The 24987-nt window shown below is 39.7% G+C and overlaps 1 protein-coding gene across 1 annotated transcript in view; it reads right to left on the reverse strand.

Annotated features, from left to right (window-relative positions):
- LOC126419013 (Meckel syndrome type 1 protein) overlaps positions 1 to 24987 on the reverse strand; it is a 113673-nt gene that overhangs the window by 38983 nt on the left and 49703 nt on the right. The window contains exon 3 of the mRNA XM_050086067.1: positions 23010 to 23221. Within this exon, the coding sequence (XP_049942024.1) occupies positions 23010 to 23221 (212 nt within the window). The remainder of the gene's footprint in view (positions 1 to 23009; positions 23222 to 24987) is intronic.

Below are 24987 nucleotides of genomic sequence, written 5' to 3' on the forward strand. Positions count from 1 at the left end.
CACCAACCCTCTCCTGCAAACCGAGCTTGGTTAACCTTTTTATCAATGCCCAGCCTTCACAACTGACCCCATAGCAATGATAACTCATGTCACACAAACTAGCCACTACTGTACAGTGTTGTGAACCCTTCATCTAAGCACTCTCCCCTTCTGAATTATCTGCATTATCCAAGGGTCACACTTTCAGTCCTAAACCTGTATTTAAGCATGCTGCTTTGGTGAAAGAACTACCTTCCTTCAAACATAATGCCAACTAGAAATATCACTTTTCAACCCAATCCCAAAATCTTTTCAACAGCAAACTTGACATTCAACCCTGCCTTGAACAGTTCCACCCACAATGCCATCATGATCAATTATCATTACCTCAAAATCACCCCTTACAAGCCTTCCAAGAACTCTTAACATCCAGCATTATTATGAAAAGGATAGTTGCTACTCACCATATAGCAGAGATGCTGTGTTGCAGATAGGCACAACAAAAAGACTGTCACAAAAAAAGCTTTCAGCCAACAACACCTTTGTCAAAAATAGACAACACACACACAATCACGCAAACACAACACACGCACAAGACCACAGTCTCTGGCAGCTGGCATGACTGTGGTCATGTGTGTATGAGTTGCATTTGCATGAGCATCTGTGTCTGTTGTCTATTTTTGACAAAGGCGTTGTTGGCCTAAAGCTTATTTTGTGACAGTCTTTTTGTTGTGCCTATCTATGACTAAGCCTCTCCACTATATGGTGAGTAGGAACTATCCTTTCCATAATATTGTTACACTCCATCCTGGATTTTCCATTTTTTAACATCCAACACTGCTTCACAACCCTTTCTCTGATCCCTCCAACACGACCCAAACTCTTCCTCTGCAGGCCTCCAACTTCTTACTTCCCTACAAACTGATGACCCCCATCATTACCCCACTGACAGACAAGGATCTATCATTGTGGAACTTGAATGACAGGAGTGTGTAAGCAAGACTCCACTCCAGCTGTCTGACACCTCCGCATACAGCATCCGCCATCAAGGCACCATCCCTGTGGTTTAAATGACCTACACTCCCTCCTTAAAACCTCATGCACCTCACAAGGACCAACACCTCAATATATAGAACTTCTTACATCATACAAACCATGCACTCCCACCTTTTACCTTCTTCCTAAGACCCACAAACCCAATCACCCTGGCCGTCCCATGATTACTGGCTTGAAGGTATCCACCAAACAGATAGCTCCTTAGTTGATTGATATCTGCAACATATAGTACACTGACACCCCTTCTGTATTAAAGACACCAACCATTTCCTAGATTGTCTGAAATCTATGCACATCCTGCCCCCAACACACACCTTGCTCGTCATCACGGATGCTGCCTCCCTCTATACCAATACCCCACAGTAAATTGTCTGCTTGCTGCTGACCATTACCTCAATCAGTGCCCACCTAATTCCAAACCTACGACATACTTCCATGCTCACCTTAATGAACTTTACACTTACCAAGTGCTTCTTTATCCTTGAGGGGCAGACATATAAATCAATTGGAGGCATGGTCATGGGAACCAGGATGGCTCCTTCCTATGCCAATCTCTTCATGGCTTGCATGGAGGGGCAGTTCCTGGGGTCCATAAGCTTTCAGCCAATGGATTGGTTTACGTACACTGATGACATTTTACCATACGGACCCATGGTGAAGGTGATTAAAATTTCTGGAATCTCTTAATAGACTCTCCTAGTTGAATTTCACATGGCCCTATTCTGAATCCCATGCCACTTTCCTTCATGCTGAGTTCATCCTCACCAAGGGACAGCTTCAAAATTATATTCATATTAAACCTACTAATAAAATGCAGTATTTACATTTGGATGGTTGCCAGCCTTTTCATGTCACACAATCCTTCCCTACAGCCTTGGCATTTGAGGCCAACGTATTTGCTCAGATACAGACAGTAATACACCACCAAGGAGTACACACCTTTTCATGCAGTACTATCCTGGTTTTTACTGTATTAATCAGCTACTTTGACAAGGCTCTGATGTTCTGAAGTCATGCCCTGATATTAGGTCCATTCTGTTTGCCATTTTGCCCACCATACTTGAGTAGCTTTTGTAACTATGAAATTGATGATGAAGATGATGATGATGTTGATTTGGGTTCAGGGGGCACTTGGCATTATGGTCATCAGCACCCTGATGAAAAGTTAGCATGTAAATCTCATGGGTGGGGACAAAGGATGTCCCCACATGCAGAGAAGTTTATAATGTATTAAAGTCTGCCACCCTTACCCACCAATTTAGGGATAAGGCCTGACAGTTCACAAAATTTCCCACCCTTGTAACACTGGAATCGGTATCTGCGAGGACAGTGGGCATATCTCCAGCAAGACTGAGGGCTGCCCTAATATCAGTATATTGGACACAGGTAGCCACAATATGCTGAATTGAATGCAGCAAGCCACAAACCTCACAGAGTGGTGGATCCTTCTGCTGGAGGAGAAAGCCATGTGTTAAAGGGCTATGCTCGATGCGCAGTCTGGTAAGCAGAATCTCCTTCCAATGGCGAGGCTGACATGAAGTCCGCCAAGCCTTTGTAGTCGATTTGAGTGACCACAGTTTGTTGTCTGTCACCTGCAACCATCCAGTACCCCACTGATGCATGATCCATCTCTCATAAAATGAGATGATGGCATGCAACGAGATGGGACAATGATGGGAAGTACCATCCCAACATGCTTTCTTGGCAGCTTTGTCAGCCATGCCATTGCCCTGTATCTCAATGTGGCCAGGTACCCAGCAAAAGATCACCTCCTTGCCGCAGTGTTGGAACCGCTGCAAGGAGTCATGGGTGAGCTGAATCAGTGGGTCTATTCGATACATTAATGAAGTGCTTGCAGTGCACTAAGAGTCCGCCTGCTTAGCTGGGTGGTAACGTGCTTGCCTCCCACTCACTGGGCCCGGGTTCGATTCTTGGCTGGGTTGGAGATTTTCTCCACTCGAGGACTGGATGTTGTGTTGTTCTCATCGTCATTTCATTCTCATCATTGGCCACAAGTCACCCAATGTGGCGCGTCTTGCACTTGGTGGCCAATCCTGAATGGTACCTCCCAGCCAACAATGCCATATGATAATTTCATTTCATTTCAGTGCACTAAGAGACAAAAAACCTTTGCATGGTGATGTCTATGAACCCTCTCAGGGCCATTAGAATGCCATATAATTCTGCATCATAATTTGTAAATTGTTCTGGAAGATGCACTTTAAAGACCCTATCAGGGAAAAAAACAGAACAACCAAGAGCATTCTCTTGCTGGGATCCATCTGTATAAACAATAATAAAACTATGGTATGTACTTAAAAAAGACAAAAACAAAGTTGCAAAAACAAAATCTGGAGTACAAGTTTTCTTGTACTGCGTCAAGCTTAAAATCACTTTGGGCCTCTGAAGAAACCACAGCGGCAATGTGTTCCATCTCTGGCTGTGTACTTTGATGCCCGAGAGATCCAGATCCTTGAGACAGTCTGTAGCACTTATATCAAATGGCTTGGTCACATGGGGCGGATTCCTGAACAGGCGTTCAAAGGTGGGTTGGACCACTGACCTAAATGTCCATGACTGAGGTGATGCTGAGATTTTCAGCATCTGTTGAGCCAGAAGTATGATGATGATGATGATGATGATGATGATGATGATGATGATGATGATGTTTCAGTTTTGGGGCACTCAACTGCGCGGTCATCAGTGCCCATACAACGTCGCAATCTTTACACAGTCCAATGTAGCCACTTTCATGAATGATGATGAAATGATGAGGAAAACACAAACACCCAGTCCCTGGGCAGAGAAAATCCCCAACCAGGCCAGGAATCGAACCTGGGGCCCCATGATCCAGAGGCAGCAACACTAGCCACTAGACCATGAGCTGCAAATGAGCCCAAAGGACGCATCACCGAATCCAGAGTGGTGGTTCACCAGCCTCTGCACAGAGACTTAGAACTGGGCTGCTCCAAAAGGCTCCAGTCGATATCTGAATGCCTCATGGTGGACAGCATCTAACACCCTAAGGTAGAAAAGGCGGGTGATCCATAGACCACGCTACCATAATCTAAGTGTGATCGAACAAATGCCCTATAAAACTGCAGGAGGCGGGACCTGTCAGCTCCCCATGTTTTTCCGCTAAGGCGTTTCAAAATATTCAATGATTGGAAGCCCTTTGTTCATAGGTATGTCAGGTGTAGGAGCCAAATTAATTAAAACTATCATTGTAATAAAATATAGGATATCAGAGCTTGCACAGATAGATATAGTTCTTTTTTCTGCATGCTGTTCAAGAGTGGAATAATAGAGAATCATTGTGGAGGTGGTTCGATGAACACTCTGCCAGGCACTTTAGTGTGATTTACAGAGTATCTATGTAGACAGATGTAGATGTAGATTGCCCCTTAATGGTTGGACATCATACTGCACTGAGCATCTTTTGTGCTTCCTGTGATTTGCTTTCAATGTGATTTCCATGGATGCAACCACCAAGTTATGGTATGGGGCTCTGTTGGCACACTGGTATCTGTCAGTATCAGTCATAACACTCCTGTGTCCGTTTGAGATTAATATATGTTTGATTTGTTTTTCTATCTTACCATCTGCCAAATTCCATGTCTCTTCGTTAACATCTTTATGTGTAAAGGTCATATGGAAAAACTGTATTTCTAATATCCATGCTTTCTGATTCAGCAAATGAGACCATTCTCAGTCCATTCTCATGGGTTTCATTATGAAGGCTTTCATTGCTTGTTGTCAGTTGCTCTTTTCCTACCCTGACATTAAAGTCTCCCAGCATGATTTTGATGTGCTGTGGTAGATGTCACACACATTCTCCAGCTGTTCACAGAATATGTCTTTTACAGCATCTTTTTCATCATTTATAGGTGCATGAACATTGACAATGGATACAATGAACCATGAACCTCTCATCCGTATGTAACACATTGTTTCATTAACTGCCTCAAACCTGTAGACTGTTTCAACCAGCTCCCTTGAAATGAGAGATGTTGATCCAAATTCATGTTCTTCTGTTTGTACACTGCTGTTAAATACAATGCATTGTCTGAGGTTCTGTATGTATGGCGAGTAGATTTTTTTCTTTTATCTATCCAGTTACATTTTATATATGTTTATTTATATTATTACAAAAGCAGCTACTCAGCTACTTTGAAGAAAAAGAAGAGCCATCACTCCTCTTATACCCTACACTACTTGGTTGGTGTTTTTATCCAAAGGTTCCGACAAAGTATTTATGAAACTCTACACAGAACCTTATGGCTGTCTATATAATGGCAAAGTCAAAATCTGTCTAGTACTAGATATATATGCAGAATTTACCTCCATCTAACCAAATATTTTGATAAATTGTAGCAAGAATGCCTAATGAGGCATTCTTTAATAATGTCTGTTAATGTCTAGGTTATTTCATGATTACAGACTTCTGCATTAGAACATAGGACAATACTGAGTGAAATTATGACAAATATGCTAGCAACTCCACTTACATTTACTCACAATGAGGAAGATTTCTGACTAAGAAAAACAGAATTGAGATTTTCACCTAATTAATTTTTGAAGAGAGAGCCAACATTGTCAAAGTCCTTCAGGAGCTCGTACCTTAGAATTTACTGAACAAAATGTACTTTTCCCCCCTTGTTTCTTCAAAGGGAAAAACTGTCATTCCCTAGCTTTCATCATGAATAGAGGAAAACTCCATATGATCACTCCTAGTTGATAAGTATGCTCCTAATCCCAACACTCATTTTCCTCAAAAGAAAAAATATATGGACATACTGACATGAGCTCCATTGCAGAGTTCTATCAGTGAGGATGTAAAATGTTGCACAGTGTCATAACTAACTCCATTTAATGTGATATATCTTGTAACACAAATACTGTTTTTTGTTGTTTTTCCCCCCTTTTCATATCCAAACTGTATACAATATTTACAAGAAATGTGAAAAATCGCTTTACAAGAAGTATTGTCCTAATTCTTATTGCTTAAAGGATAACTTGCATCTGACTGACTACAATGATATAAATATTCTGTATAGAACCATTTTACTTGAGGAAATATTTTGTACTTCCTTGAAAAGTAGAGTTGATAAAACTGATTTCTGTCGGTGGAGTATGGAGTGACTGTCTCAGTAGAATTAATTGATCTGCTTTCAGCAGTCAGTTTTTCTTACTATGTTTTTAGCAACTGTTCAGAAGAATTAACTGGATTTAGTGGCCAATGATTTGGACTTAATATCATCTGTCTCAATAGTGCTGTCACGAAGTTTAAAAATTTGATGTTCAGATTTAATATTCACAGACTGTGTTCTGTTCGTAATGTCTCCATTAACTAAAGAAGGAAATCCTAGGCTGATAACTGGTCTTCACATCTTGAACCCACACTATTATTTGGTTGGTTAGCTTCAACATGAGATTCATTCATTCATTTACCTTGTTCCCATCAAGAAGCAAAACCATCAGGAATATGAAACAAGTCAGTTTACGCATTAACAAAATACAAGAAAAACATAGAAACATTTCCATACACCGTATTAACAATAAAGTGTCACCATAATGCTTAATGCTATATTGTTAGAGGTACCTGCATTTTGACAGCTGCCAATCCTTCCATACAAAAAATCTCTCCCTTACACTGTGGCCACCTGGCAGCAGCGTATCAGCAGCGCACAACTTCCTTGCCCAGTATGCTAAAGGTCTCAACAAAGTCCCTCACAGACAGGCACTATCCACCAGACCTAATCAGCAAACAGAGTTCCCGTATCGTATTCCCATCCAACCCCAATACTCCCACCAACCCCAAGAACCAGCTAAAAAGGAGTAACTCCTTCATTAACCCAAAACCATCCCAGTCTGGACCAACTGAGCCACATTGTTTATCAGGTATTTGATTATCTACCATCAGACACTGAAATGAGACACATCCTACCCAAGATCCTTCCCACCCCTCATAAAGTGGTGTTCTTCACCCATCGAAACTCCACAGCATCCTATTCCGGCCCTATGCCACTGCCAGTCCCAACCTTTTCCGTGGGGCTCTTATCCCTGTGGAAGACCCAAGTTGCAGGACCTGCTCAATCTACCCTCCAACACTTCCTCTTCCAGTCCTGCCATAGGCTTATCCTATCCTATCAGAAGCCAGGTCACCTGTGAAAGCAGGAAGTCGCAGTCTACCCTTTTCATAATATTGTTGAAATTCAATGTTTGTGCTCTCATGTATGTCAATCAGTTTCATCAACTAGGTAGCAGACTGATACTACTATTGAAATATTAATCACAATCAGGAGAAAAGAAAAATATAAAGAGAACACTGAATGATAATTGTATTAGTAGTGCTATTTGTAACATTACAAGCAGCTGGTTCGAGTGCTGGCGGATGGACTAAATCTGACAAGTCAGCTGTGGGCAGCCAGCGTGAATGTCTGTTAGGGCATCCATCTGTCGGATGGACTGTGACAGGTGAGCTGGTTGCAAGTAAAGGTGGCTAGTGAGCCACAAGACCCAGTAGTCTTCACAATTTTCCCAGGCAGAAAGAGGGGTATATTCCAGCAGCATGGTCGTGTGACGAGCTAAGATGGTGGGGCTTATGATTTGGAATATTGTTACTAATAAAATTTTAATGAAAATACATAACATTCATTACAAGCATGCTAGACAAAAACCAATGACAGTTTTGGATCTGTGGCAATAGGATGAACTCACTGAACATAAACACGTTTGAAGCTTCAATAGTTAAAAGTTATTAACATTATTATCATTTTTGTTTATAATAAATTGAAACAGCTGAACCCATCATGAAAATCACACTTGTGAAACACCAAATGACAGAGAATAATACCTGCAATATAATGAACAGATTATTTTTCTAACTAAATAAAAATAAAAATGTTATAAACAATTTAGTTTATTTACATAAATAGTGGCATGATTACAGAATCCTCCACAGAGACACAAATGATCTTATCGGCATGAGTTTCCTTGTTTAATATTCCAATAACTTTTAATGTATATTTAATTACTGTTGTGAATTATAAATAGGTCGAGTTAATGTTTTTATTTGAGTGATAGATATGGCAATTTATATGTTTGAGAGTTGTTTAAAACTGTTAAAATAATACACAAGTGAGTTTATTACGAGGCTGAAAAATGACCGCAACGATTTCTATATGTTTTATTATAATTTATATATATATAATTATATATATAATTTATATATATATATATATTTTATTATAATTAATGATATGAATATAATAGAGGGAAACATTCCACGTGGGAAAAATATATCTAAAAACAAAGATGATGTGACTTACCAAACGAAAGTGCTGGCAGGTCAATAGACACACAAACAAACACAAACATACACACAAAATTCAAGCTTTCGCAACCAACCATTGCTTCGTCAGGAAAGAGGGAAGGAGAGGGAAAGACGAAAGGATGTGGGTTTTAAGGGAGAGGGTAAGGACTCATTCCAATCCCGGGAGCGGAAAGACTTACCTTAGGGGGAAAAAAGGACAGGTATACACTCACACACACACACACACACACACACACATATCCATCCGCACATACACAGACTGTGGTGTGTCTCACCACACACACACACACACACACACACACACACAAATAAGATGTGTGTGTGTGTGTGTGTGTGTGTGTGTGGTGTGTGTGTGTGTGTGTGTGTGTGTGTGTGTGTGTGTTGTCTATTGTTCATGAAAGCCAACAGCCGAAAAGCTTTAATTTTGAGAGTCTTTTTGTTATGCCTATCTGCAACTCAGCATCTCTGCTATATGGTCAGTAGTACCTTTTCATAAATACTGAGACTTGTATTTTATTATCTAGCACACGCTGCTGGGTGTAACAGCTATGCCTGCACAAAGTAACTCCAAATTTTGCACTGCTGGTAGATGCTGAACAGTTATTCAATGAGTTATTTGCATGTGGCCACCATTCACATTACATATGCTGCTTCACTGAAAAATTAAAAGGGATTTATATCAAAGTTAAAATCCATGAGTTTTGAGCAATATTATTGTCATTCAGGATTTCAACCAACAGATCCAACCTCAGCACATCTTTTATTGAACTATTCGCTACTGTCTCACTGCTAGTATAAGATTTTGGTATGAACATTATTATGTTGTGCAGTTGGGCTATAGAGCAATGGTGTATGTCCTCTGCCTATTTATGACAGAAAGCCATGCTCCAAACTAATGGCCGTACATTACCCACACTCTGGTGGAACTTTCTACTGTGTATTAATTGTTTTTATCAAAAGGGATACACGGCGTGAGGAGTAGTGCTGTATATTTCAATACAAAATGAGTACTCTAATTTAAAACAAGTATGCAACTCAGAAGCAGTTCCACACATCCACAATGTCCTAGTCAAATTTGCTTTTTTGTCATAAGCGGAGTGTGATCTCTTTGTGAAGTTTACAACATAAGGCCACAATGATGCCATCTCGAGCATGTTTTGCACACATTCAACAATATAGAAAGTGCCCCAAAGTATCATTTCCAGTATCTGGTGACAGTTCCAGGACCCAAGGCTTAGATGAGATAGCCTGGGCTATTTACTGTGGATTCAATCACAATGGGACTATACTGTGAATGAATGGAGGACTGTGGTCTTTGCAGATGAATCATACTGCAGTTTGTGAATTAATTCTCACAGTACCTTTTTTTGCAGAAAAAGTGGCAGCTAGTACAGTCAGGAATGCTGAGCAAAGAGATCAGATAAGTGTTGGTATAAATCTGATATAAGGTGATGTCAGTTTGGACTTGCACGCAGAGTTTAACATCTTCGTTCATTCTAATCTGATGGATGCATTTCTTGTAAGTGAATATGTCCAATCATGGACAGGACAGTAAAGTCTCTGGTCCTAAATCCTATAGAGTAAGACAGAGGTGCATTGGCAAGATGAACTACCGTCCACTAGACACACTCAGGACTTTTACAAACTTCTGTACAACTTTTTTTTCTGGCACGCTCTTTACCGCCTCACAGTGAGCTTGCCATGTTGCTGCTGAGCATGTGAAATGACTGGAGGGTAATGGTATTCAATATTATTGTTTTGTTGTTATGTGAGAGATTTTTGTAACACTTTCTAGTTCTTCACAGAAGATTAATTTTCCAACACCATTAGCATTTACGAAAGTGTGGCAGTTACATTTTATTTAATGGAAGAAATTTTTTTAGTTATGATACTTAAAAAAATATATACTGTGTGCTTCAAACTTTTCTAATTACATGTTTTGAAAAAAGTTACTGCTGCATGTCTTGTGATTAAGATCCATCTTGTCCTGTAACTATCCCAGCATTCTGTTAGGTCATATGTTCTCATTTCTTGATCATTCTTAACATCTGGACATCCTTGTGCCTTTGCCTTTGATGGATGTAAACAACAATGCCGGAGGCAATGGAACTCAGGAATTAAGCTGTGAACCACAAGTGTTGGTGACTACGCCATGGGACCACCAGCCATGAAAGTCTGTTGCTCGAGAATATATGAAAATGGATGTCAGTTCTTTTCAAGCAGCCATCTGTCAGTTCTCTTCAGCAGTCACTTGTCAGTTCCCTTTGAGCAGCCACTTCAAGCATATCACAATCAACTATGCTACACCAGAATCTTTTCACTGCCACTGCCACTGGACTCTGAGTACAACGTCTCTACATCTCAATTTACAACACTATTCTGCAGTCACACTCAAGTGCCTGGCAGAGGATTCACCGAACTACTTTCACACTATTTTTGTACCATTCCACACTTTCACAGCATGCAGGAAAAATGAGCACTTAAATCTTTCTGTGTGAGCTCTGATTTTTCATATTGTATTGCAACAATCATTTCTTGCCATTCAACTCACATATCATATCCGAGACACTCTTTGCCTAATTTTGCAATGATTCAAAATGAGCTGCCCTTCTCACTTTTTCAGTGTCCTCTGTCAATCCAAACTGGCAAGGATTGCATATTGCACAATAGTACTCGAGCAGAGGAAGGACAAGCATACTGTCTGCAGTCTCCTCACTAGACCTGTTGTATCCTGTATGTGTTCTGCCTGTAAAACACAGTGATTGCATTTGCCTTCCCCACAAAATTATCTATGTGACTGTTCCAGTTTAAGTTATTCATAATTGTAATCCATAGGTATTTAGTTGTATTACAGCTTTTAGATTTGTGTGATTTATTATTTAACCAAAATTTAATGGGTTCCTTTTAGCGCTCATCTGGGTGACCTCACACTTTTTATTATTTACGATCACTTTTCACACCATGCAGACATCATGTCTAAATCATTTTGCAATTGGTTTTGATTTTCTGATGACTTTACTAGATGGCAAATGACAGCATCATCTGCAACCAATTTAAGATGGCTGCTCAGATTGTCTTCTAAGTCATTTACTTAGATTAGGAACAGCAGAGAGCCTGCAACAATTCCTTGGGGAATGCCAAATATCACTTCTGTTTTACTCCTTCAGTTACTGTGAACTGCAACATTTGCAGCAGAGAATCACGAATCTATTCTCACTACTGAGACAGTATTTCATAGGCATGCAACTGGATTAGATGCGACTTGGGAGGAAAAGTATCACCTGGAAATATACCAGGTGGTTATAATTAAACTATCCATGTTTAACACATTCAAACACAGAAACTAATTACCGTACGAGTATCAAACTTGGTAACATTAATGTCCAGAGCATGGGGTGCATAATTTCCATGCATCACAGTGCCACCGTCCAGTTCCAACTATGGCCACCAGGTGCCGTGATCAGTCATCGTGATTCATAATCTCACACATCTGACCAGTTCCATGCACAGTGTGATTAGATTAGATTAGATTCAGTTTTCGTTCCATAGACCCAAAAAATGAGATGATTCTCGTGGGTGTGGAAAATGTCAGAAAGTACAACATAAAAACATGAAACATTTGAATATAATACTTACTATCTTGACCATTTGTCAGGAGATTGTCAAAATAGGTGAATACAATGCGGTAAACTGGAACTGCTAATATTTACAGAATTAACACACTGTCAGAATGAAAAATTGTTATGCATTATTAATGAATTTACCATACACAAAATACCTAATCTTGACTGTTGTGACCAAGTGCTGTCCAAAACTGAAATCTAACAGTGTTTAAAACATGCTTTATCTGAAACCAAGTTTTTAATACTTGCTGGTAATTTATTGAAAATGTGGTTTCCTGAATATTGGACCCCTTTTTGGACCAAGTTAAGTGATTTTAGGTCATTATGTAGATTGTTCTTATTCCTAGTACTGATGCTATGTGTTGAGCTATTGGTTGGAAATATAGATGTATTACTTGCAACAAATTTCATTAAGGAATAAATATACTGAGAAGCAGTGGTTAGAATACAAAGTTCCTTGAGCAGGTTTCTACATGATGTTCTTGAATTTACACCACAAATGATTCTTATCACATGCTTTTTGCATGCTAAAAACTTTTATTCGGTTTGATGAGTTGGCCCAGAATACGATCCCATATGACATAATAGAATGAAAGTAAGTGAAATATGCAAGTTTTTTTTTTTTTTTTTTTAATATTTATATCTCCTACATCTGACATCATTCTCACGGCAAATACAGACTTGTTTAGGCACTTAAAAAATTCTGTGTTATGCCCTTCCCAACTGAATTTATTATCGAGTTGTAATCCCAGAAATTTAACACTGTCAACATCTTTGATCTGCATGTCTTCATATGCTGGAAGGAAATCTCTTACAGGTTCTGAACTGCATATAGTGGGTCTTCTCAAAGCTTAATGACAGTGAATTAGCTTTAAACCACTTATTAATGTCAGTGAAAATTTGATTAGCAGCTATTTCTAAATCTGTACTTGACTTGCTACTTATTGCAATGCTTGTATCATCTGCAAGCAAAACAAACTTAGCATCTGGCAATGTAACAGATGAGAGGTCATTAATGCACACAAGAAAAAGAATGGACCCAAGATGAAGCCTTGAGGAACATCACATGTAATTAAGTCCCAGTCAGATGAAGATTGAGTGCTTACTGCTCAGGTATTTCGCAATGACACCCTTTGTTTCCTGTTAGATAGATAAGACTCAATCCATTTCACAGCATTGCTGGTGACACCATAATATTCTAATTTACTTAAGAGAATGCTGTGGTTCACACAGTCAAAGGCTTTTGACAGGTCACAGAAAATGCCAGTAGCCTCTAATTTATTGTCCAATGAATTAAGTACATTCTCACTGTAAGTGTAAATAGCTTTATCTATACCAGAACCCTTAAGCAATCCAAACTGTGACTTGGACAATATATTATTTGCAGTCATATGCTTAACAAGATGCTTGAACACAACCTATTGAAACATTTTTGAGAAAGCCGGCAAAAGTGAAATTGGTCGATAGTTTGATGGTATCTCTTTATCCCCCTTCTAGTAAAGAGGCTTAACTTCAGCATATTTTATACAGTCTGGAAATGTTCTGCTGATAAGAGATGGATTACACAAATAACTTAAGATAGAACTCAACTCACATGAGCACTCTTTGATTAACTTCATTGGCATGTTATCATACCCTCTGTAATACTCAGATTTTAAGGATTATATGATGGATGCCACTTCTTTGGGAGACGTGAGTGTCATTTCCATTTTACTTAAGTTATTTTTAAAGACTGGTCTCAGATACTGCATTGCACTGTTCACGGTACTTGATAACCCCAAGCTGTCAGTAACTGAAATTAAGTACTTGTTTAAGATATTTGCAACACTACATGTACTTGTTACCAAAGTCACATTTATTTTTAGAGCTATCTGTTCCTCTTCATTTTCGGCCCCACCTGTCTCTGTGTTCACTGTACCCCATACAGTTTTTATTTTGTTGCCTGATGTAATTATCTTTTTCTCATAATAAAGCTGCTTTGGTTTCTGGATTACTTGCTTCAATATTTTGCTGTATTCTTTGTAATACATTACAATTCTAACATCAGAGCTGTTCCTAGATAGTAGATACAATCTCCTTTTTGTCCCACATGATATCTTTATTCCTTGTGTAATCCATAGTTTATTTTTTTACTTCTGTGTGATTTATGTTACCTTTAGGGGAAACAATTTTCAAAAGTGGAGGTAACTTTATTAATGAATGCTTTTTATTTTCTATTTGAGTCAGAAGTATTGTAAACATCTATCCAGTTCATGTCCTTAAGCAATTTTCTGAATTTCTCAATTTTTGACTTATTTATTACCCTCCTGTACTCAGATTTAATAGATTTCTATCCTGACAAGTTTCAGCATTTAACACAAGATTCTGCTTGTCATGATCAGATGGCCCATTTACTATTGGTTTTGTGATATGACTTTTTGCTGTAGATTTGTCTACAAAGGTATTATCAAAAGCAGTCTCAGAGCATTTACATATGCTAGTAGCAAAGTTCACAGTTGTTACTAAATTGAATGACAGTGTTGTTGTTGTTGTTGTTGTGGTCTTCAGTCCTGAGACTGGTTTGATGCAGCTCTCCATGCTACTCTATCCTGTGCAAGCTTCTTCATCTCCCAGTACCTACTGCAACCTACATCCTTCTGAATCTGCTTAGTGTATTCATCTCTTGGTCTCCCTCTACGATTTTTACCCTCCACGCTGCCCTCCAATACTAAATTGGTGATCCCTTGATGCCTCACAACATGTCCTACCAACCGATCCCTTCTTCTGGTCAAGTTGTGCCACAAAATTCTCTTCTCCCCAATCCTATTCAATACTTCCTCATTAGTTATGTGATCTACCCATCTAATCTTCAGCATTCTTCTGTAGCACCACATTTCGAAAGCTTCTATTCTCTTCTTGTCCAAACTATTTATCGTCCATGTTTCACTTCCATATATGGCTACACTCCATACGAATACTTTCAGAAATGACTTCCTGACACTTAAATCTATACTCGATGTTAACAAATTTCTCTTCTTCAGAAACGCTTTCCTTGCCATTGCCAGCCTACATTTTATATCCTCTCTACTTCGACCATCATCAGTTATTTTGCTCCCCAAATAGCAAAACTCCTTTACTACTTTAAGTGCCTCATTTCCTAATCTAATTCCCTCAGCATCACCCGACTTAATTCGACTCCATTCCATTATCCTTGTTTTGCTTTTGTTGATGTTCATCTTATATCCTCCTTTCAAGACACTGTCCATTCCATTCAACTGCTCTTCCAAGTCCTTTGCTGTCTCTGACAGAATTACAATGTCATCGGCGAACCTCAAAGTATTTATTTCTTCTCCATGAATTTTAATACCTACTCCGAATTTTTCTTTTGTTTCCTTTACTGCTTGCTCAATATACAGATTGAACAACATCGGGGAGAGGCTACAACCCTGTCTTACTCCCTTCCCAATCACTGCTTCCCTTTCATGTCCCTCGACTCTTATAACTGCCATCTGGTTTCTGTACAAATTGTAAATAGCCTTTCGCTCCCTGTATTTTACCCCTGCCACCTTTAGAATTTGAAAGAGAGTATTCCAGTCAACATTGTCAAAAGCTTTCTCTAAGTCTACAAATGCTAGAAACGTAAGTTTGCCTTTCCTTAATCTTTCTTCTAAGATAAGTCGTAAGGTCAGTATTGCCTCACGTGTTCCAGTGTTTCTACGGAATCCAAACTGATCTTCCCCGAGGTTGGCTTCTACTAGTTTTTCCATTCGTCTGTAAAGAATTCGTGTTAGTATTTTGCAGCTGTGACTTATTAAGCTGATAGTTCGGTAATTTTCACATCTGTCAACACCTGCTTTCTTTGGGATTGGAATTATTATATTCTTCTTGAAGTCTGAGGGTATTTCGCCTGTTTCATACATCTTGCTCACCAGATGGTAGAGTTTTGTCAGGACTGGCTCTCCCACGGCCGTCAGTAGTTCCAATGGAATATTGTCTACTCCGGGGGCCTTGTTTCGACTCAGGTCTTTTAGTGCTCTGTCAAACTCTTCACGCAGTATCATATCTCCCATTTCATCTTCATCTACATCCTCTTCCATTTCCATAATATTGTCCTCAAGTACATCGCCCTTGTATAGACCCTCTATATACTCCTTCCACCTTTCTGCTTTCCCTTCTTTGCTTAGAACTGGGTTTCCATCTGAGCTCTTGATATTCATACAAGTCGTTCTCTTATCTCCAAAGGTCTCTTTAATTTTCCTGTAGGCGGTATCTATCTTACCCCTAGTGAGATAGGCCTCTACATCCTTACATTTGTCCTCTAGCCATCCCTGCTTAGCCATTTTGCACTTCCTGTCGATCTCATTTTTGAGACGTTTGTATTCCTTTTTGCCTGTTTCACTTACTGCATTTTTATATTTTCTCCTTTCATCATTTAAATTCAATATTTCTTCTGTTACCCAAGGATTTCTACTAGCCCTCGTCTTTTTACCTACTTGATCCTCTGCTGACTGCAATAATTGTTCATTGACAGAGGTTTTCAATAAATCCACATTAAAATCAAAAGGAGTACAGCATTATTGGTGAAGGTCTATTTTCAAAACAACAGTAATCCTGCAGCTGCACTTCAAGAATGACCGGTTGCACCATTGGTGGTTTATGGAATCACCGTTGCTATGGCAGACAACAATGCACACAACTCCTGATCATCAGGCAGTGCGCATGCTGTATCACAACAGTTGAACATCCAGTGGTCCACTATACAGAAGGTGTTTCGAACCATTCTCAAATGGTATCCATATAAGATCCATGTTGCACAGCAGCTTGCACCACAGGATGCACAAGGGCATGTTGACTTCACTCTCCACTTTCGAACAAGGAATGAAGTTGACAAGGACTGGCCCTGGACCATTCTATGGACTGCCGAAGCTCATTTTTCTCTGATGGGTGAAGTGAACACACAGAACTGCTGAGTGTGAGGATCTTCATCCCCACTCACTATGCATTAAGTTGCTCTGTATGGTGCACGTGTCACTGTATGGTGTGGCTTCACGGCTATGTTCATCACTGACACATTCTTTTATCAACAGTTTGGCACTCAAGGACCAAAGACGTGCACTGTGGCTGGCCAGCATTACTGCCATATGCTTTGCCAGCATGACATACCCGCCCTGCAGGAGAGAAACGCACTGAACTCCATAGTTTTCATGCAAGATGGGGCCCCACCACACATCTGCTTCTCAGAAACATTTGGAAATAATCAAATTATCAGCCAGACATTTCCAAATGCTTGGCCGGCACAATCAGCTGATCTCAGTCCCCATGATTTCTGGTTGTGGGGCTACCTGAAGGACAGGGTTTACCAGGAGAACATTCACACATGTGCTGATCTTAAGTGCAGCATATCAAGAGAGGTAGCCAGCATACCTATGGACATGATTCGTTCTACTGTGCGTAATGCAATGCCGCACTTTCAGACTCTTCTGGACATTGATGAACACCATATTGAGTCCCTTTTGTGGCAGTTTATTTATTTATTTTGCGGATGGCAATACAGCGACAATATTTTATGTAAGTACAACAATATGTAAACAAAATGTATAAAACAAAACAATGTGTAAATAAAACATGTATAAAAAACAAGCAATAGCACAAAAGGATAAAGTACAAACACTCGAGACAAAATAACTACATGTTAAAAGTTTGGCAAGCCTGACTAGAAACTCATGCATATATTTAAAGAAGAAAGTACAAATAAGAAAGAAAAGTACAAAGAAGAAAGTACAAAAAGGTGGTAATTTAAGGAGATGGGACCTGGATAAACTGACTAAAGCAGAGGTTGTACAGAGTTTCAGGGAGAGCATAAGGGAACAATTGACAAGGAGGGGGGAAAGAAATACAGCAGAAGAAGAATGGGTAACTTTGAGGGATGAAGTAGTGAAGGCGGCAGAGGATCAAGTAGGTAAAAAGACGAGGGCTAGTAGAAATCCTTGGGTAACAGAAGAAATATTGAATTTAATTGATGAAAGGAGAAAATATAAAAATGCAGTAAATGAATCAGGAAAAAAGGAATATAAACATCTCAGAAATGAGATCGACAGTAAGTGCAAAATGGCTAAGCAGGGATGGCTAGAGGACAAATGTAAGGATGTAGAGGCTTATCTCACTAGGGGTAAGATAAATACTGCATACAGCAAAATTAAAGAGACCTTTGGAGAAAAGAGAACCACTTGTATGAATATCAAGAGCTCAGATGGAAACCCAGTTGTAAGCAAAGAAGGGAAAGCAGAAAGGTGGAAGGAGTATATAGAGGGTCTATACAAGGGCGATGTACTTGAGGACAATATTATGGAAATGGAAGAGAATGTAGATGAAGTTGAATTGGGAGATATGATACTGCGTGAAGAGTTTGACAGAGCACTGAAAGACCTGAGTCGAAACAAGGCCCCGGGAGTAGACAACATTCCATTAGAACTACTGACAGCCTTGGGAGAGCCAGTCCTGACAAAACTCTACCATCTGGTGAGCAAGATGTATGAGACAGGCGAAATACCCTCAGACTTCAAGAAGAATATAATAATTCCAATCCCAAAGAAAGCAGGTGTTGACAGATGTGAAAATTACCGAACTATAAGTTTAATAAGTCACGGCTGCAAAATACTAACACGAATTCTTTACAGACGAATGGAAAAACTAGTAGAAGCCAACCTCGGGGAAGATCAGTTTGGATTCCATAGAAATGTTGGAACACGTGAGGCAATACTGACCCTACGACGTATCTTAGAAGAAAGATTAAGGAAAGGCAAACCTACGTTTCTAGCATTTGTAGACTTAGAGAAAGCTTTTGACAATGTTGACTGGAACACTCTCTTTCAAATTCTGAAGGTGGCAGGGGTAAAATATAGGGGGCGAAAAGCTATTTACAATTTGTACAGAAACCAGATGGCAGTAATAAGAGTCGAGGGACATGAAAGGGAAGCAATGGTTGGGAAGGGAGTGACACAGGGTTGTAGCCTCTCCCCAATGTTATTCAATCTGTATATTGCGCAAGCAGTAAAGGAAACAAAAGAAAAATTCGGAGTAGATATTAAAATCCATGGAGAAGAAATAAAAACTTTGAAGTTCGCCGATGACATTGTAATTCTGTCAGAGACAGCAAAGGACTTGGAAGAGCAGTTGAACGGAATGGACAGTGTCTTGAAAGTAGCGTATAAGATGAATATCAACAAAAGTAAAACAAGGATAATGGAATGTAGTCGAATTAAGTCGGGTGATGCTGAAGGAATTAGATTAGGAAATGAGACACTTAAAGCAGTAAAGGAGTTTTGCTATTTGTGGAGCAAAATAACTGATGATGGTTGAAGTAGAGAGGATATAAAATGTAGACTGGCAATGGCAAGGCAAGGCAAGCATTTCTGAAGAAGAGAAATTTGTTAACATCGAGTATAGATTTATGTGTCAGGAAGTCGTTTCTGAAAGTATTTGTGTGGAGTGTAGCCATGTATGGAAGTGAAACATGGACGATAAATAGTTTGGACAAGAAGAGAATAGAAGCTTTCGAAATGTGGTGCTACAGAAGAATGCTTAAGATTAGATGGGTAGATCACATAACTAACGAGGAAGTACTGAATAGGATTGGGGAGAAGAGAAGTTTGTGGCACAACTTGACCAGAAGAAGGGATTGGTTGATAGAACATGTTCTGAGGCATCAAGGTCTCACCAATTAAGTATTGGAGGGCAGCGTGGATGGTAAAAATCGTAGAGGGAGACCAACAGATGAATGCACTAAGCAGATTCAGAAGGATGTAGGTTGCAGTAGGTACTGGGAGATGAAGAAGCTTGCACAGGATAGAGTAGCATGGAGAGCTGCAGCAAACCAGTCTCAGGACTGAAGACCACAACAACAACATATTTAAAGCTCAATATCTAGACTGCACAGCCAATCCAAAGCAGAGGGTTTCACACATATAACCTCAGAGATAGGACCGGCGTATCTTCTTAAGGGGCATTCCTCAATAATATGGCGGACATTCTACTCTGGTGCTCCACAGTCACAGGTGGGTGAGTCGTATAGACCCCACCTGTACTTATATACATTACATCTTGCATGGCCCGTTCTGATACAGTTTAATTTAGTCCAGGTACATCTCTTCAGGTCAAAGCCCGGTAATTCCAGAGTAGGATCTTGGATACCTTGTTTATTAATTCCAGAATCATTCCAAAAGTGCCGCCATTGCTGCTTGGTGTCAGATTGATGTTCTTGTGTATTAACCCATATAGGCTTCTGTGACTTCAAGCGGGTTGATGGTATTTCATTCAAAACATCATGGATTGGTAGATTCTGTGGGTAATCTGAGTCATGAATTTTTGACCACTCTCTTTGTAGCAGCAATGGTACCAGTATGTAATGGTATGATGTACCATAGCAGCACATTAAAAGTGTTTCAATTGAACTGATTCTGCATTATTTCTCTTCCCCACGTCCTTGACATTAACACTACCAAGTTTGCTACTCATACAGTAATTAGTTTCCATATTATTACGTTTCAAACAGGGAAAGTTTAATTATAACCACACAGCAGAAATATGGAATCAATCTGGGTGCCCTGTCAATAGCAGTAATTACTTCATGAGAATAAAGAGCTAGTTATGTTTCACAAGAACAGTATTTTTCAAATCTGTGCTGATGGTGTGTCAACAGATCATTTTCCACAAGGTTATTCACAATGTCTGAAAACAGCATATGTTCCAAAATCCTTCTTCAAATTGACATCAGTGATAAGGGACTATAATTTATTGGATTGCTCCTACTTCCTTTCTTGAGTATGGGTGTGACCTGTGCAACTTTTGAATCTTTAGCTACAGACATTTCAACAAGGGCATGGTTGTACATGATTGTTAAGTATGGAGCATACACTGAAAGGAATCTAATTGGTATACACTCTGCAACAGAGGACTTGCCTTTATTAAGTGATTTAAGCTGCTTTGCTACATCAAGGATATCTACTTATATGTTACTCATGTTAGCAGCAGTTCTCGATTTGAATTCTGGATTACTTACTTCATGTTGTTTGACAAAGGATATTCAGAAAACTGTATTTAGTAACTCCACTTTCATGATGCTTTCATTGGTAACACTACCTTTGCTTCTGTGCAATGGAGGTACTGAATTGTGTCTTGCCATTGTTGTACTTCACATACAACCAGAATCTCTCAGGATTTCATGCAGGTTTCAAGACAGAGTTTCTCTGTGAAGACTATTAAAAGCATTTACCATTGAAGTTAACACCAAATTTTGATATTCTGTAAAACCTCGCTTGTTGTGGGGTTATTGTGTTTTTAGAATTTGGCACTCTTTTTCCCACTCTGCTGGACTGTTGCCCAATTCACTACCTCACTCTGCTTTACTGCCATGGGACTTCGACCCTCCCAGCAGTGCTCAACTACAGGTGATAGGCTCAAAAACATTTTTTCTGGATACCCGTGCTTTTGAGGCATACATCATGTGGAAACCTCTGAACCTGTTCACATTATTATCAAGGGTCAATCATTAGATCCTGAGATAGACACTAAATTTCAAGAAGTTAGTGTCTCAGTATCTTCTACTTCATTTATTTTCTTGTGGATTTCAATTTATTTTGGATACAAGGGTCCAGGGATTTAAATTGTATTTACATCTGATGGCCAATAAATTCTGTGGCTGTGAAGTATTTATTTATTGATATACACTATGTGATCAAAAGTAGCTGGACACACCCAAAAACATACAGTTCTCATATCAGGTGCATTGTGCTGCCAGCTACTCCATACCAACGACCTCAGTAGTCATTAGACATCGTGAGAGAGCAGAATGGGGCAATCCACAGAACTCATGGACTTCAAACGTGGTCAGGTGTTTGGGTGTCACGTGTGTCATACACCTGTAGGTGAGATTTCTGCGCTCCTAAACATCCCTAGGTCCATTGTTTCCAATGTGATAGTGACGTGGAAATGTGATGGGGCACATACAGCAAAAAAGTGTACAGGCAACCTCATCTGTTGACTGACAGAGACCGCCAACTGATGAAGAGGGTCATTATGTGTAATAGGCAGACATGTACCCAGACCATCACACAGGAATTCCAAACTGCACCAGGATCCACTGCGAGTACTATGACAGGCAAGCGGGAGGTGAGAAAACTTGGATTTCGTGGTCAAGTGCCTGCTCATAAGACACACATCACACCAATAATGCCAAAAGATGCCTCCATTTAGTGTAAGGAGTATAAACATTGGATGATTGAACGGTGGAAAAATGTTGTGTGGAGTGATGAATCTCTGTACACAATGTGGCGATCCAATGGCAGGATGTGAGTATGGCGAATGCCCAGTGAATGTCATCTGTCAGTGTGTGTAGGGCCAACAGTAAAATTTGGAGGCAGTGGTGTTATGGTGTGGTCGTGTTTTTCATGGAGAGGGCTTGCACCCCTCGTTGTTTTGCGTGACTATCACAGCACAGGCCTACATTGATGCTTTAAGCACCTCCTTGCTTCCCACTGTTCAAGAGCAATTCAGGGATGGCGATTTCATCTTTCAACAAGATTGAGCAGCTGTTCATAATGCACGGCTTGTGGCAGAGTGGTTACACAACAATAACATCCCCATAATGGATTGGCCTGCACAGAGTCCTGACCTGAATCCCATAGAACACCTTTAGGATGTTTTGGAATGCCGACTTCCTGCCAGGCCTAACCAACTGACATTGATATCTCTCCTCGGTGCAGCACTCCATGAACAATGGGCTGCCATTCCCCAAGAAACTTTCCAGCACCTGATTGAACATATGCCTGTGAGAGTGGAAGCTGTCATTGAGGCTAAGGGTGGGCCAGCATTATATTGAATTCCAGCATTACCAATGGAGGGCGCCACAAACTTTTAAGTCATTTTCAGCCAGGTGTCCAGATACTTTTGATCACATAGTGTAGGTTATAGCAGATACTAAAGTAGTGTTAATTGCATAAATTATTATATTTATTGAATAAAATTCTAATGTACTTCACCTGCTAATATCTGTGAGATCTGCCATTATATACATAAGTTGCTCACATATCTGCAGGGAATGATTTTGTTTCTTTGCCTCTGCAGAAGGAGAGTCATTGACAATATTACCTTGCGTTATCTTGGGTTTACGGCGAATAAAACTCTGTTTTTTCAACAGTTCAAGTTTACCATTTCCTGCAGCACAATTCTGCTGTCCAGTTGTAACACTCACCTGAAAAATGTCACTGATGTTTTAACTTTAAACATTCACTTGTACATTCAACTCACAAAGGTTACTTCCTCACTGTTCCCATACTAGTGCTATTGTGAAACTATAATGTTTAATAATTAAATAAAACACTGCATGTAAAACCATGCAGTGACGGATGACCAACCAAAAAACATAATATACAGTGGAATGACAAAGGAAAAGCATATGTATTTTCAAAGACTAAGGTAAGGGTAGTCCAAACAGCTTTACTATATGTGCATCATAATGTCCAGCCTGGCTGATACACAAAATATAACTTCCACTCATTATGGAAAATATCATTATCCAGAATAACACAGAAAGAGAATATCTTGTCAGAAAAACATAGTTGAGAGAAGTTTTACATGTGAGTAGAAACATTTCTTTAGAAGAGTAATGAATCCATAATTAAGTAAGCTATTGACATCAATGAATGTAGTAGGCTTAGTATCAAGTCAGAGAATAAACAGAATTGTCCACACTGAAACATAGCTGCTCTGTCACAGCTGGCACGTAAACACTTTGACAGCTGTGCTAAAAACAAACACACAACACAATGCAAATGCTGCATACGGCAATCTTGATCGCTACCACAGCCCCTTCAAGTAAGTGGAACATCATCAAAAAAATCCTGCAGAGAAATGTACACATCCTCCTGATCTTATTGTGCTCTGTGGAAGCAGGTCTGCATTGAGTGGTGCTTGTGCTTGTGATGAGGCTGATTCAATAGTGCATCAGTCGGCAGTACATATGGGAACATGTATGGTGTTTCGATTCGACTGATGGACACTGTAGAGGGTTTGCCGTTTACTGTTATGTCCTGTGTTCGTACTCCTCTTTGTAAGACATGGTGCGAATACGTGTAAAGTGACTGCAGTGAGGGCTTAACACCACCTGTATGCAGCATAATGTGCATGCATGTTTCCAAGTCACAATGTACGTGTATGAAGCTGAGTGTTGTGCCACCTCTCAAATCTTTGTGAGGTTGAATACATGCTGTGTGCTCTCTCAACCAATGAATGAAGGCTGGTTGGTCTTGGTCAGAAGGCTGCAGGAAATTTGCATCCATCAATTCTCCAGGAAGCCATAGCACTTCACTGTTCACTTATTCCACTGATGAGGAATCTAATTCTTGTTTGTATACATTTTGGAGACAAAGTAGAATCATCAGTAGAACTGTCATCCTAAAAGTTTCATGACACTTTAGTGTTCTTAGGGAGCCGTGCCAGCATACTATTTGTCTCTTGTCAGCTGTGGTTTTGTGGTGAACGCTATCACAGAGTTTGGTAAGTTGGGCAAACAGATGGGATTCAAATTGGTAACCACAGACTGTTGTGACATGCAGCAGGAAACAAAAATGAGATATCCAACTTGATAACAAGACATTGGCTTGAATTTATGCAGAAATATTGTAAATTGGCACTGTTTATGGCGAGCTAGTAAAGCAATCAATCATTGCAAGAAGGTAACTTTGATCATTTGATGGGGGTAGAGGACCTAAAACATCGATATGCATGTACACAAATCATTGTGTTTGGTATGTCTCCAACTGGTGCATGCATGTGGCAGGGTACCTTCTTTCATTGACACTGGATGCACACATGAGCCCATTTGCAACAGACTTTTTACACTCCAAGGCAAACGACTATTTCAAGACCAGGCAAAATGATTGTCTGATAACAAGGCGTAGGCACACAGGACTTCCACTTGTAACAGCTCAGTGTAACTTGACATCTTTGACAGGAAAA

Source organism: Schistocerca serialis, chromosome 9 (assembly GCF_023864345.2).
Source record: "Schistocerca serialis cubense isolate TAMUIC-IGC-003099 chromosome 9, iqSchSeri2.2, whole genome shotgun sequence".
In the NCBI taxonomy this organism is placed as follows: domain Eukaryota; kingdom Metazoa; phylum Arthropoda; class Insecta; order Orthoptera; family Acrididae; genus Schistocerca; species Schistocerca serialis.